The following is a 15,947-nucleotide window of genomic DNA, read 5'->3' as shown; positions in this document are numbered from 1 at the left end:
TTGAAAATATTGGAATTTTTTATACTCCAGAGCAGCTCTGGGCACTTGAATTCTTCAGAACTCAACTTTTCTCTAGGAACCACTTCTGAGCAAGTACTGATGTTCATACACACAATATTTAACACAGGAGAAACCTTAGCCTTGCTAGGATTAAATCTGTAGTGTCTTTGCTTAGACTTTTTTGTCCTGATGAGTTTATTAAAATATTTGCAGCAGCGTTTCATGGCTGTAGTCTGATCAGTGGTTGTGAGAAACTCAGTTGTCTTGGAGTGGGGATAGAGGAGGTGATGGAGGAAGTCTGCTGCACCCCTAGTTCATACTTGTCGTTGTATCTATAATCAAAAGCACATCCTGAAGTGAAAGATGGCATGGAGAAAGAAGTGTCTGTGGAAGAATCCTGTGGCTGATCAGCTGTGTCCTCATTAGGAGTTGTCATTAAGTACTGACCATGGGGAACGCCGTTCAAGTGAAATGGAGGCAGATGGTTTTCCTCTGATCAATTAGCTGCTCAGATTGATTTGCTAATCAGTGAGTTGAGGTATTTTGTGGCATTTCAGGCATTTTGGTGCAGTTTAATTTACGGTTAGTCTACTGAATGATCTTTAATTCATGATTGTTTAAATTGAAATTGCATATAAATTAGACTTTTATTTGCCAACGCCCCTCGAAACGGCAGGAGCTCAGCATCTGTAGTGGTGATGCTACAGAAATGTGATCGTGGTCTTATGGCTTCACTTGAATGTTGTGCTTTCTTTTTTCAAAGCTTTTTTCTTAAAAAAAAGATATGTGTGTATATACATATATATACACCATTCTATTTTCCCACTCTCCATAGATTTTTTTTTTCTCATAGGGAAGTGTTAAGTTTCAGGCTGGGTGTTTTTTGAAGGAAGAAACATCAATTCAAAGTTCATTAACAGACTGTCAGGCACCTGTATAGAAGAGAACAGTTTACTCACCACAGAATAAATCATTTATTAGCAAAACCCCTCTGATTTTCCTCCAAGCAGAGTCTAACAACATCTAATGGAGGAAAATGGTTCTGTTTCCAGACGTGCTGTACAAGTATTGGATAGCTCAGAGAAACAATTAGGGGTTATATAGACTGTTAATGAAGCCCAGCTTGCTATTGACCAACAGCCTTTAGCATCTGACAAGCTGGCAATGGGCTGCATTAAATTAGTTCAGCATCTCAGTTGGGTTTCTAGTGATCCGTGTTCCTAAGTTTGAAAGTCTTTGGTGACCTCAGCAGATTGAAATCCATGCCAGCTCCTAGAGGTTGTACACATTAACTTCTGAAAGAGAAATATTTTGCTTAGGCCCTAACGCACAGCTTGCAAACGAAATATGTTCCTACGAACTGTAGGCAAGTGTCACAGAAGGTCGTGAGGCTTTTCTGCAGGTGGGAAGTCCAGCACCATTTCTATATACACAAATAAAGATGTTATCTCACAGCAACAATTTATTATGCAGTTTTTCCTTGATGGATATTGTTTATCTGCTAGATTTGGAGTTACTGTTGCTGTTCACTTGCTCTTATCAAGCTCTGTAACATATCCTGGAACTCAATCAATAAAATTTGCAATTTGTTAATAAAATTTTATTAATAAAATCTAATGCATGCCAAACTGCTCTAATGAAGAATTCTTAGAGAGGCAAATAATGCAGCTGTTTGTATGACTGTCTCAGGGGACTGCAATGATTATTCTAAGTCACAGACTGGCTTGTGGATAGCTTCTAGTGTATGAGGGAAGTTCATGGAGATTGTTAATATGAAATGGTAAGAGATAACCAGAGCACTTTTCAATGACACTGTGGTTGGTTTCTTTTCCCCTGTAGCGGAAACGCCTTGCATCGAATTATTTGAATAACCCCTTGTTCCTTTCTACAAGAGGTAAGCATATTTTTAAATGAATATACTACTACGCTAATGATATGTTAAATATTTATTAGTCGGATTTCATACGAGTAGCTGCTGGGGTACCACAGGGCATCATGTTGTGTAAGGTCTCTGCACTTTTTAATGTGCAGTGAAAATAGATGGTTTTCATGTAAAAACAGTCAACGGATAAGGCTAGAGGTCAAAACTGTGGAGAAATTGATCCAAAGTCCCTGCAATCAGTGGAAAATCTGATCTCTAGTATTGTAAGCACCATGCAGTGAGAGGACTGATTGAAAAAGGCAGTGTTGCCAACCCCGAGTGCTTAAAAATATACATTGAAAAATTGGGATTTAAAAAGTAATTACTATTGTGGGCTTTTCATTTGCCTCTTTTCATCAGCTTTAAGAAACTGCTGTCCATCTTCAGGGCTAGAAATTTACCATTCCTTTTGTTTTAAGAACAATGGCTGAAAAAACACACAATTTATACGACTCCAAGAGCTGGAGCCATAAATCTCTATTTGATAGCCTTGAAGATGCCTTCTAATCTTGTATTTATAAGAACTTCAGATGCTGAAAATTCCATGGTAAAAGCCTTGAGAATGAACAACTCAGAGGAGCCATTTTGGCTGATTAGTTTGTGTGAAGAAGCTCATTCCAGGAAAAATGTGCAACATCCAGAGAAGGCAAAGAGTTCAGAGGCGGGAGATGATACAAGAATACCACTGAGTACAGTTTAATTCTTCAGACAAGCCCCATGTAGGATTTTAAGAGAGAAAGCGAGAAGTTTGAGTTGCATTTCAGAAGAGGAGAGAAAGGTGTGTAAGAAATATGATTATGTGCTTGCCCTTGTGTTGCCTTTATAACTTAGGCTCTACCGTAGTGCATTAGATGTAAGGGAAGACAGGCCTTTTTCTAAGCCAAATATTATTTCAGTATTAGGAGCATTTACTGGAGTAATTTCAGTTAAGACATGGAGTTTGGGCACTTTTTCAGTGTTTGCTTGATATCCCTCTCAAATGTCACGTTTAGTGCTTGAGATTCACTTTTCTGGCCCTGCCTTGAAATCCTGCACCACAGGATCACCAACTGCAATGCAGCAGCACTTTGCTGTACCTTCAAAATGACATGTGCTACATGCAGACAATTGGCCTACTTACCATATGCCCCTAATGCACAGGGTCTCAAAGGGCAAGAGAGGTTATTACACAGTAAACAGCGATGATGACATGCCTCTTAGCAGGAGCCTGTGTTCATGTGAGCCCCAGTGGAAAGAGCATTATTCCTGGCTTAGTTTTATCCTCAAAATTAAAATTATAATTTATTATTTGTCTTGTCATAGCACTTGTTTTTCCTGTATACACACATGGAAAAAAACAGGAGAGAATGTCAATGTTAGCAAGCTGTGCTCTTAGCCTCTCAGGGGATTGCATTTAAGTTGGGGTTTGATATCTCTGACCTTTCTGCTGCATGTTTCCTATTTTATTTGCAAGGAAGTAGGCAAGTGACAAAGCTCCAGTGATGCAACTGTCTCAGAGCCACTTGGAAATCTGCACTCTCCTTAATTGTTAATTTCTCTTCAAGTCCTGTTTCTTTGGTTTTACCAGCATCCAGAATCTGTGCTGGGATTCTGCATATTCTCCTATTTTTAAGCTGAACTTCTTTATAGCAGAACTCCCTCCCTCTGAAGGGGTTTATGTGCACCAGTCACCATTGTGCTGGATGCTGAACTGAAGGCAGGTGCCATCCCAGAGAGTTTGGCACTGCAGTGATGTAGTTTTCCACCTTCACTGCAGGGCTGACTGTCCCTTCTCTTATAAAACATACCTTTACAAAAAATTGTTCTCAGCTTAATTTTTCAGCAGCTAGAAGGTGGAAGTGGAGGTATTTTAAAATGTTTAAAACTTAATGGTAAAGGTGAACTGAAAAGAGAAATAAACAAACTTAAAAAAAAACCCAACCTACAAAGTACAGGAAACAACTGGCATTTCCAGAAATGCAGAAGAGAACAATTCTTGTAAATTTTGAGAAAAATGTCAATTAATCAGGATTCATTTATCTGAAAATGTCTTACCTGAAATGAGGTCACATCCCCTGACATGTGTCATTTGTGGAAAAGACTCTTCAATTATCAAGCCTCTGTTTGTCTGAATACCATTTATATCCCCAGAGTAATCATGATGTCATATTGCGGTGGATCTCTGTGTGTGTATTTGTGTATATGAAGTGACATCTACAGATTTTATAAGTCTGTGATAATTTACAGAACTCATTGCCAAAGGATGCTACAGTTTATGGGAAAAGCAGACAAATCAGTAGAAAAAAACACATTTTTCTAAGGCTGTTAAATATACAAATGAAGAGGCAAACTCCAGGTTAGGGACACCCATAAACTGCTACCATCTGGAAGGATACTTCTGGAGTAGAATAATTTCCCCTGCGCTTGCCCTGTGCATGAGTGGCAGTGCTAGAAGCTGTTAGCAAAGGAGCCCAGGATTTAAAGCCTTTAGTATAACTTAGGTGAAGCTGTTCCTTCCTTCTTATGTTCCTCTTTTTATGTCTGTGTGAGGTCTGAATGTGTCTGCACCTTCACATGTACGCACACGTCAGTGTATAAAACAAATCCGTAACAGCAGGAAGCAACTCCCAGGTTGGTCTGTGTATAAGGTATCACACTAGGGCAAGTCTATTCCCATAGTGATCAGAGAGAGAGCTGAACAAGGGCAAAAGGACAGAAACATCAGTTTGGTTGTCTCCGCTTCAATCCAAAGAAAGCCCTCTCCATCAGCTCTTTGTCACTGGAACAGTGCACAACAGCCACTCACAAATCAGCAGCAAAACTTACAACCCACTGTGCAGTTTCCATAAACCTGTTAAAATTTTCTGGCTTTTTATTTTTGGACCGAAGTGTGATGAATTTCACAAACACTTTTATGAAAGGCTTGGACTGCTTTCCAGTGAACTCTGACAGTTCTTGTTCTTATCAGGCTGTGAATGCAATCACTACAGACTCGGTTCATCAAAAGGTCAGAAAATCTTGGCATTTTGGGGGGAACAGTTTGATCATTGGGAGTTCATGATAGCATAAAGCTCACTCCTGCAAGTAGCTGACCATTTTGGCCATGAATCAGCTGAACATTTAAACATGTGTTTAATGATAAGTCAGTGGCACCACTTTCATGCTACAAGTTAAGCATCTGCTTAAGTGCCTTGCTGGTTCAGGGCCAGATTGTTCATCACCCAGGCTGAAGTCCTTAAGAAAGACTTTTGGACTAGTGGCATGCAGAGAGGAGGTCTGCATGAAAATTGTTGAAAATTTGAAATAGGTCTGTGCTTCTCATACTATGACACTTTACCATCAGACCTTTTGACACTGGATTCCTGCAATGTAAATTTTTAAATCTCAAATGCTGATACCACTGCTTGCTGTTGCATTCTTTCCTGCTCACATTAATTTTGGCAATGTCCTGATCTTGTGTGTCACGGCTTGACTAAAATGACTCCCATAGCTTAGAACTAGCATTCACTGCAGCAATGTATTTCCCACTAATCTGTTCTCTGCCCTTCTTTCATATGCTAGCAAATGAGGATCCATTCTGGAAGGTATGTGTGGCAAAATTCATGTATTACCAGTGTCTTTCTCATCACTCTGTAATTCAGTGTTTGCTTCTGGTTATCATAGTCTGTATCAAGGTGCAAAATTGCATTATTCTCTTTGCTTTTCATACTGCTTGTGTGAAACTTTTCCCACTTAACTAAATCTTCGAGCCTCTAAGTCAGAATTTCAAAGAGATGAACTCTCGGGCTTTCACATACAAGGCCTGAGTTTAATCCCTTTGTAGAATCTACTGATTGAGAAATTGCTAGTTCAGATTAGTGGTTTTAATGAAAATTTTAAGAAAAATAAGTAGCCATTCTAGTTTGTAGAAATTAAATCTCTTTACATTGAGGTTAAAATTAAGACTATTTAGCAGGTATTTTCTAAAGAGCAATATTTTGGAGAGCGATTTTTTGACAGGACTGAGTTAGAATTCAAGATAAAAACCTGATTAAAACAATAATGAAACAGTATAATTAATATCTCTAAAAATGAAAAATACTTCAGGAATTAAAAAAGGTTCAAAATTATTATTCTCCTTCCTGGAAAAGCAGCAGGAAAATTTAAGTTTTTTTATGATGATTCACAAGCCATGAAAGTTTCAAAATCCGTATCTCCTTTATTAAAATGCACTTAATTATACAAAGAGTAATTAATGTTGCCACAGGATTAACATAGCAATTTACTACATGCCATTGTAAGTTTGTTGATGAGTCTTAGTTCATTTTATATATTGCTTCAGACAAAGTACTAATCAGTCTTGTTGGAGAAGGGCTGTCAGAGGAAGTCAGAACAGAGAACAAGTAGTGCCAGGGAGAACAGAGGGACAGAGGAGCCCTCTAGAGGAGGTCACAAAAGAGGGTACATAGCAAAAGATTTTTGCCCAGAAACTTTTTGTTGCTTACTTCCTTCTGCTTTGAACTTGAAGGACAAGTGATCCACATATTGACTTCGACCCATGCTTCAAAATAGAGCTGTGCATGGGGATACATGTGTTGGAGTGACATGTTATCAAAAACAAGTGAAATAATTGCTATGGCACCAGTTGGCTGTATTAGTCGGCTCCCTCCTGTGTTTGATTAGTTGGTTTTTATTTTTCTATCTGTTTCAATTCATGGAACTTGCTTCGGGGTCTTTTGTTTGTTTGTTTGTGTTTATTGCTATCATACACCATCATCTCTGTCTTCTTCCACAGCGGCCCGGGTCCTTTTTGACAATTAGATTTTTTGTTGAAATGAGCCTGTCTGCTGCAATAGAGGCTTTGAATGCTGTATAGAGAGGTTCTAAATGGCTTGACTTTACCCAAGCCATCCTTCTTCTCTTGCAGAGTGAGATCCACCACGATGAGCACTGCACTTCTTGCAAGCGTGGCATTAACCTGCAGCCCTGTGGCACGTGTCCCAGAGCATATCACCTCAACTGTTTGGACCCACCTCTCAAAACTGCCCCCAAGGGGGTTTGGGTCTGTCCAAAGTGCCAACAGAAGGTAAGCTACATGGAGCATAGAAAAGAAAATGGGAGAAACCTCAAATATGTGTACCACTAAAGCCATAGGTTAGTAACCTATGGTCATAGCTTAGGGGACCACATTAGCTAAAGTAATACTGAGAGGCTTTTAATACAGTTTGTGGCATCTGTTTCTGGTATTTTTGTCGTACTAGAGTCAGACCATGCACTGAGTACCATAGCTTCCCTGTGATCGCATCTGCTGAGATTTGTCCTTTTAAAATGTCTCCTCGTTTCCATTATTTCCCACCTTTACAGCGTGTAGGATTGCCAAACAAGTAATGTAAATCTTATAGATGAAGGAGACAGTGTCAGAAGACACTGTTCACCAGTGGATCTGAAAGCTGTAAGAAGAATGCTTCCTTTTCTTTAAATCATCTTTATTACATACAACTGTTGATCATAGCCATGTCAGAATTGCTAATTTGTCTAGTTGTTACGAATAATGCTGATTGCATGAACAGGAAAACAGTATAGTGCCACTAAATTGTAGAGTGGAGGCTTAGATTTTGCGGCTTAGAGTTCTTTGTGTTTAGCTTTGAGATCACTGTTAAGTTCCCATGAAAATGTCAGGGGAAATTCTAGCACACAGTTGCAGAGAGCAGAGCAGCCCAGGATTAGATCTGTGCCGTCACGTTTTCGTATGGACCAACAACCTCTCCCATGTTCAGCAGACAATGCTGCTGACAGTGCGGAGATCTATTTGTGGCAACAAGAAACAGAGGATTTGTAACCCCTTTTTATAGTAATGTACAAAGGAGTAAGCCCCAATGGAGACTGCTACTCAAATTATTCTCTCATTACTTTTCAGCTTGCGAATTCTGAGACAAGGACCCTCGATCTGGTCCTGCAGAGCTGGAGGAAGAAAAACATTAATGTGTTTCTTTCTGGAGTCCTAACTTTTTGTTGTTTCCTGGGCTTGTAGGTGTTAAAGAAAGATGACAACGTGCCATGGACTGGAACTCTGGCTATTGTTCACTCCTATGTTACCCATAAAACAGGTAGGGATTAACACAGCTATTGACAAGGGATTCCCTGCTTGTGACAGGCAATGCCATTTGAGTCCTTCATAGCATTAATATTAGCGTTGTAATGCTACCAGGTATCATGTCATTATTAAGCAAAGGGCCATGAGGGGCTGTGACTGGGAACAGCAGGTCACTTTCTGCCCCCTTACCCTCAGTCGATTCCTTGGATACCTGCTCTCTTTAAGGAAGCTGAGATTGATATCTCAGGAACTTCAGTCTGTGGAGGAGGCGATCATCAAAGTGGCATCTTCCTGAGAACAGGGCTGCAAATGGGATTTTGAGCCAGACTCATATCAGGCTGGGAGGCGGAGAGGTGCAGTCAGGCTAGGCAGAGCCATGTAGTTTGGTATGGAGCACGATGCCAGACTAGTGTCTCAAATAGTACAGCAATATCAGCTCCTAATTGTTTTGGTATTATTTGGTATCACAGTCATTGGTATTGGATGTCATCAATGCCATCAATGCCATTACTCTTTTTTAGTTCCTTGTTACACTCTTACCCTGGGCAGTTTCGGGCATTAGATCACATTCGTAAGCATCTTTGCAGAGGTCTGATACTGTTATGAATGTGATTTTCAGCCAGGGTCGCCAACTATTGCCGTTCCAGGTGGCTGACTTCTTCTTAAATACTATTCACCTCTTTCTTGGAGACCTCCAGGACCACATGTGGTCCAAGGATTAATTTTGATTCATCTCAAAGGTGCTCTATAGCATTTGGGTTGTCCTGTGTGCTAGCCATTGATGTTAGAGATACGCATGCATGCAGAAACTCCAGATTTATTTGACTGTACCAGCTGACAAAAGGCTGAAACTCACCATTCAAAATCCATGCTTCTGCTTTCTGTTGTCAAGCGCATGAGTTTGCCTTATGTCCTTTTCTTAACTTCTGGATCCTTAATCCTATTGTTCCGCAGTCAAAGAAGAAGAGAAGCGAAAGTTATTAAAGAGAAGCAGTGAGCTGAAGAATGAGCATAGACAGTTAGAAGAAAAAGATCGAGTTCTCAACAATGCAGTGAAGGTAGGACACCTGACTGGGGACATGGAGTCTCCTGCAGAGATGTTTATAAAGAATTTATGCCTGAAAAACTGATATTTTGTGGCTAGAAAATGATTTATGCTCCCAAGCTACAGATGTTCACATGTGAATGTGTTTCTGTCTGGGGAAAAACACATGGATTTCCTTTATGCACAAAAGCAAGCTGCTTGGGGAGGCTGAGGAGGAGAAGATGCCTGAACTCCTGTTGCACACACACAAAACCCCAAATAGCCATGTAGTGCCATACACCGCTGTGATCTACCCAGTGACTTTAAGGCACTTCCATTCTTCAGATGAAAAGTTTATTCACAAGTGTGTCCTCCAGTAGTGGCTGCCAGTCCAGTAGCTCAAAACTCTTTAGAACAGGTAGAAATAACCATCTTTATTTATCCCAGGGGCTGAGCATTGTAACCACCTCTCCATGACTGGAAATGGGTTCACAACTTTTTTCTCTGTGAACTTGCTTCAAAGGTAAATGTTGGCTGGAGATATCACGCACACACAGCACATTATGAGGACCAGTCTCTGGCAGTAATGAATGAGTTCAAAGCCATAATTCCTGTCCTCCCTGGCTGAAGGAGCTTCCTTGGGTCTACCTCACCTCAGGTCCACTCTTAAGGGGTGGCTGTTAGCTTGCATGGCAGTCTCAATAAATATTTGAAAGTTCCTTACCCTGGAAAAACCAAAATGCCAGCTGCAGGAGTAACTGGTCACTACTTGTTTTACCACTTCAGTTATCCAGAGGATGAATGTTAAAATATTTATCAGATCTAAAATATAGTGGAACAAAAAGCAATAACTTACTAAAACACCTCACAGTGGGGAATATACCCTGTGAGTGCGTATAGCCACCATCAGCACTAATGGAAACACATGTGTGTATGAAGAAGTGACTCTGGGGTATGGAGTATCTTTAGTAGGTAGGAGAGTGCAGTGGGATGAGGTGTTCAGAAAAAGAAAAGCATTTGGGGATTGAGGTCAGTTATCAGTTGTATGTCAGGGCTGTCAAAATCAGTGAAATTTCTACCTAAACAGAATCAGGTTCTTTCAGTGGGCAACACTGTTGTATTTAAATGGTAATGTCAGCCAATGATTATATTTAGTGGAGAGGTATCCACTTGAAGGAAGAAAAGCAATTGAAGGTGTTCTGGCACAGTGCAATTTCATTTCTGACATTTGCCTTAACAGAGATTTACATTAAGGAGAATACTCTCATACACACCACAGGTGGAATACTATTATTTGGTAAAAGCAGAAGATGATTTATCCTCCACCTGAGATTTCTTCTGTCTGAACCAACCTCTGAACAGCTCCACACAGTTGCTTTTCAAACAACTTGACATTTCCCACTTCCCCAGGACTGGAGCATCCCCACAACCCCAGACAGTCTAGACCATGGTCAAAGAGGGGCAGTCTGCAGACAAGTAACCAGATTTGCCATACCCCTGAGCCCACTGGGAGAAAGAAAACAGGAAGTCTCCGATATTAGACAGGCTGTTGCCTTCCATCTAGCAGACAGGCTCAGGGTTTTGGTCTGTCACATAGTCCCTCTCAGGCCAGTTGATAGTGTAAAGGATGGGATGTGAGCTGCAGCACTACATGGTTGAGGTGGGAAAGGAGCATTAGGGATTCTTCCTTATCTCTTCTTGGAGAAAAAGGAGATTAAGGATGCCTTTGTTTGACTCTTGTTCTCATGCTCGTTTTCGTGTAGGTTTGTATGAAATGTTTCAAGTGACTGTGGGGTGCAGTTTGGCCACCCCATACGAAAAAGACTTCTCACTGCAGTGGTATAACAGTAGTGTCTTAAATCAGGTTTTCTGCCAGAAAGATGTTGACATCATATTTAGAGAAATGAACTTATCTTCACAGTACCAACTGCCTAAAAGCTGTGGTATGTACAAAATGCATCATGGTGAGGTTTATTCCTCAAGCGTTTATCAGTGCCTTTTGGTAAGTTTTAGAGACCTCATTGGTGCCTTTGGTACTTTCCAGTAACACAGCTATTACAATCCCGTGCCAGTAATCTCTTTGGAGTGCAGAAGGCTTTTCGGCCAAGCTGTCTACAAGATGAGTTTGGAAACATCCTCTGAATGGATTTAGACTGGGATGAATATTGTTACCTTAGATATGTGCTGCAGTGTATGCAGCACTGGTGATTACTCCATTCGTTACGCTGTGGTTTTGCTATCCCCAAAGGAGAATATACTTCATTTGAGTGGGACGTGCACTCAAGACACAAAAGGATGTTTGGAGAGATGTTTGACACCAATTTGAATGTGTTCTCAGTCTTCCCTTCTCTCTCCCCTTCTCTTTGTTTGACAGAAATGCTTAGAGCTAAAAACCAGCCTGTTGGCCCAGCAGAAAGGGACTCAGTCATCACTGGAACGTCTCAAAACCCTCATTAGACTGATACAAAACGAGCAGATGATTCAGGTTACCATGACGACGACCACCACCTCCTCCCTGCTAACTGTCCCCTGGATCAAACCCTCCCCTGCCTCCGCTGCCATGCACAAAGCCTTGCAGCAGTCACAGGGTAACAACTGACAGAGCCGCCTGCCAGGGAGCGCAGGAAGGGGGGAAAAAGAACTTCGTACACATGCGCAGAGGAGAGATTAAACGGAAACAAAGGAGAGAAGGACCAGTCTCAGTTTTGATACGCGTAGAAACTTGCAAACCAATCAGTCCCGTTTGTAGGTCACTGTGGCAGCAGGTTCCCACGGAGCGGGTTGTGCTGCGGTTTTGTATTTGCCGAGACCTTCCGTGCTTATGAGATTTTTTTGTTTGTTTGTTTTTGTTATGTTGGCCTTAATGTATTTATGACTGAGGATGAAGAGGAAAAGTCTGGCCGATAGGAAGCGGGAGATCCTTTTGTGGGGAGCAGACGGGTTTCCAGTTCTGCTTTAAGGGGAAAATTTTCAATGCAAAGAGTTAGTGAGCTAGTAGAGAAGTAGTTGGGCTGAAAGCGACGTGTGGGAGGGAAATCAGTGAGATAACCAGAAACTGAACTACTTAGGACTCAAATGGATTCTTATCAGAGGAACAAAGTTGGCCCTGTTGATTCAGGTAACCTGGAGATGGGGCTGTTTTGACCAGAATGGCATCACGGACACTCACAGAGCCTTCGAAACAAGTATTAGAGTTGAGAATTGCAGATATTTAAATAAAGAAACTGTATGAAGTTAGCGTTTCTAGTAAAATATTGAAGTATTTTCATGCTGATGCTTCTGTATATACGTTCCGAAGTATTTAAAAAATTATGACTGTAAAACTCCTTACATTTTGCAGGTCCTTTTTACTTATTTTGCTATCGGTGTATTTTTCTCATGGAGTTTTTGTGCAAGATTAAGCATAAACCGTAATAGTGGATACCTTTGGCAAGTTGGGTTTTATTTTTTAAAGAGATTATTTTTGGGGTTTTCTTTTTTTGTCAATTTTTGATTTTGTTTTTAAAGAAAAAAAGAGCAAATAGATATTCTGGTTTTTGTTTCTTGCCAGTACAGATAATATGCCAAAAAGATAACTTTACATTTTTGTACTGCATTTTTATTGTTACAAATATGTAACATGACTTTTTTTTTTTTTAATTATTCTTCTTCTTTTTTGCTTGCAGAAATATCTGCTGAAATGGCACAGGAAAAAAATGATTTAAAGAAACCTGCCTCAAGGGTTTGTTTCTCATACTGGATAATGTCAAGAGTTCTGGGGGAGGGACAGGCCGTGGAAAATTTTAAGGGTTTGTTGTTTTTTTTTCTTTGTTGGGTTTGGTTTTTTTGAAACTTGATTCCTTTCGAAGATTTTATTGGGTTTTTAGCACATTTGGGAAGCGTTTAGCATTAGCCTGAGAAAATCCCAGTGCGCCTGCTCGTTTCACTAGCTAGTCTTCCTGATACTGCAAGGGTCCGCCTGGCCCCCCCGGAGGCCACAGGCCCACCCCCCGTCCCCCTGCGGCCTACCCGGGAAGGTAGTGATGGGCACCCCGGTTTTTCTCAATATCACACGTACACACCCAGATGCCATCGTCTCTGTCGTTTATGAGTTCTCTGTTGATTAGCACGACAGGTACTTAAGGAAATCAAGGCGCCACCAGAGCATGACACAAGCCTAGTGTCTCACATCAGCATATCACATGGTGCCGAATATCTCTTTTTTTAAGAAAAAACAAAACAAAACAAAAAAAACCACGTGAGGGACTGGCTTTTTCCGTCGCCCATCACTAGGCAGCACATGGTCCCTTCAACCATTTTCACAACTCCGGGAGAAACTGTGCAGTACTATACAAATCTATTTTAATACACAACACTCGGTTGAACAAAATTTTTATATTCTTTTATTGATGAACAAAGTGAACTAAGTAAAACACAATTGTTATACATTGGTTATTGTATGCCAATTATGCATTCTAATGTGGCTTGCAATGTAAATGTTTTCAGGTTTAATGATTTTTTTTCCTTCTCAGAGAAATGAAAAAAGAAAGGAAAAGCGTGGAAGGTTGAATATGTGAAGAATTTCTGAAGAAGTGTCTTGGACTGTTAAAAGTAGTTATTTTGAAAAGGGGACTGTCCAGTGGATAGCGTGCATAGAAAAAAAAAGTGTTTGTCTTAAATATGCCAATGTAGTTTTACTTCTTTATGATGCATTAAACTTGACTGACAATTTAATGGTGTCATTGTGGTGATATCAGCTGCTGAGGGGCTGCAGTGCGGTGTGCCCAGGGCCTGCCGCGGTCACCCCTTTGCAGGCCAGGCGCTGTCTGAGAAGGGTGAAGTGACCGGAGCCGATTTCTCCACTGCTGTCTTCAATTTTCAGGTTTAAACAACTCTAGAATGACTACAAAACTTTCCACTATTTTTTTCCTTCTTGCAGGAAGATGGTCTCTTCTTTGAGACCATTGTGCCTCCCAGGCAGAGGTACCTTGTCTACTCCCTTTCTTGGCTTCCCACTTCTTCCCATCCCACTCTTCCTTGGATCTGTAAGCAGAGGTGTTGATGGTACCTCAGATCTTTCCCTTTTCCTCTTGCATCTCTCATGGGTTGCATTTTTAAAGTTTCCACCAGGATTTAAACGCTGCACTGCACTTGGCCCGAATTAGACATGAACTGAGTCATCTCAGGAGCAAGCCCAGGGCTCCAAGACAGAACAAGGTTACCATGGGTTAACGTTGCCATACATCAGCTGAGCTGTGTGTATTCCATACCTGCTTTGTGCATGTTGCGGGCAGCATGATCCTTGCTCTTGTTGGGTTACTGGAGAGAGACTTGCTGCAGACCAAGGACAAGCAGTTGGCTGCAGCAGATCTGCTGGCAGACCCATGGGCTTCCGTTTCAGACCCGCACATTCAGGTGCTCTTCAAATGTGTGGTGGGCCCATTTTGTAAAGTTGTTTGTAAATCATTTCATAGGCGTAGTAAAGAATGAGAGATTAAGTCCCTCGCAGGAGCTGTCTGGTTTCTGGCCATTGGATGGGAGAGAGCTTCCCGACAAAATGAACCGAATGAAAGCAAGACAATGGCATAAAACCTACCACAGTGGCTAATGCAGGGCAGCATCAGGGTTTTTGTTTTGGTTTGTTTTGGTTTGTTTTGGTTTGTTTTCCAAGGGTAAGGGGAAAGGGGTTTTTTAATTCAGTTCAGGTTGGGGGGGCTTGCCTTGTCTTCACGTCCCAGCAGTGTCACTGTTTAATTTTGGGCTGCAGTTAGCAAGGAGAGCTTGACACTGCCAAGCTGCCCCCTCCTCCCTCCTGGCCTCTGGTATGGGAAGGGCACCCTGGTTTTCTCCAGCGTTGCTTCCAGTTTCAGAAGAAACCTCTCCCCCAAACCAGCAAACCCAGAAATCGTATGCAATCATCATCATCGTTCTGCTGTCACCCTAACCTATAAACCCAGCGCTGTGCTAACAGACTGGAGCCAATTACAGAGCTCTGCATGTTGCCTTAATAATTAATGCACTTGCAAGGGAGTGTAGGCTTACACTAGCCTTTAGTCTTGGGTAGTAATTTAAATTAAGGTTTTGGCGGAGATTTGTAGAAGTCACGGTGGCCTCTCTGTTCCTTGCTGCGGCACCGGGCATTGTCTTTGAAGAGAATCAAGAGCCGCCGGGCTCCCAATGTCCCCTCCCAAGCAAAAGGATTTTTTACAGCTATGTCAGACTTCACAGCTTCAGAGCTCTTTATTTTAACATGACAGACTGTTTTCTGTGTGTAGGACCTTTTCACATGCCATTAGTTATCTCGCAGAGGAGCTGCCGTGCAAATAGCCATTCAAATGAAACGTGTCGTCTCCAAGCCTGTCAGTTTTATATTTGCACCTCTTCAAATGTAATTTTACCTACTCTTCCTACTTTCACTGTCTCCCCTTCCTCGGAAACAAGAGGAAAAGGAACTCTTTGGGAAGTAAGATGGAGCAATGCCAGCCCTTTCCAGTGGGCAGAATAGGGGACAGTGGTATGGCTTAGTTATATTCAGGATCTTAGACGTTGTCAGGCTCCATAATCTTGCAAGAAACCACATTGGATCTACTATGCCCTAAAGGCTCAGCAATCAGGAAGCAAAGTCAAAACCCCGCCATTTTTGAAATATTTCGTTCATGATCTCTGAAAGCATGTTTTGCGCGATGGATTTAATGGTGGTGTGAGTCCAGCTTGTGGCTTCTCTTGTGGTAGATCTCTGTGTAAGGCTGCTGGCACAAACTCTACAACAGCTATATTATGAGTTTATGCTACATGCTGATATACCCATCGCATGTTGGTTTCCTAGCAGTTTGATGGCCTATTAGAAACACTTAAACTTTTAGAAGAGTGTATTATAAACTGATGCATACTTTCTGTTCTGTGTTCTGCAGGTCCTCTGTAGTTGAAAAGAGAGATATCACGCTGAAATGAGTGTCAACAGCCACATCAGA

General features: G+C 41.3%; 1 protein-coding gene across 6 annotated transcripts in view; it reads left to right on the top strand.

The window, feature by feature from the left end:
* Window positions 1-13,710, top strand: part of PHF21B (PHD finger protein 21B) — a 165,762-nt gene extending 152,052 nt beyond the window's left edge. For 5 of the 6 annotated variants that reach the window (XM_065032968.1, XM_013369395.3, XM_065032958.1 and 2 more), the window contains 6 exons: window positions 1,840-1,894; window positions 5,462-5,484; window positions 6,807-6,965; window positions 7,911-7,986; window positions 8,928-9,031; window positions 11,372-13,710. In XM_065032968.1, the coding sequence (XP_064889040.1) occupies window positions 1,840-1,894; window positions 5,462-5,484; window positions 6,807-6,965; window positions 7,911-7,986; window positions 8,928-9,031; window positions 11,372-11,596 (642 nt within the window). In that variant the 3' untranslated portion in view covers window positions 11,597-13,710. The remainder of the gene's footprint in view (window positions 1-1,839; window positions 1,895-5,461; window positions 5,485-6,806; window positions 6,966-7,910; window positions 7,987-8,927; window positions 9,032-11,371) is intronic. The other variant, XR_010466695.1, reaches the window with a different exon arrangement.
* Window positions 13,711-15,947: the final 2,237 nt, after the last annotated feature.

Source organism: Columba livia, chromosome 1 (assembly GCF_036013475.1).
Source record: "Columba livia isolate bColLiv1 breed racing homer chromosome 1, bColLiv1.pat.W.v2, whole genome shotgun sequence".
NCBI classification, from domain to species: domain Eukaryota; kingdom Metazoa; phylum Chordata; class Aves; order Columbiformes; family Columbidae; genus Columba; species Columba livia.
Note: the sequence above shows the minus strand (reverse complement) of the source record. Positions and strands in the feature narration are given on the sequence as shown.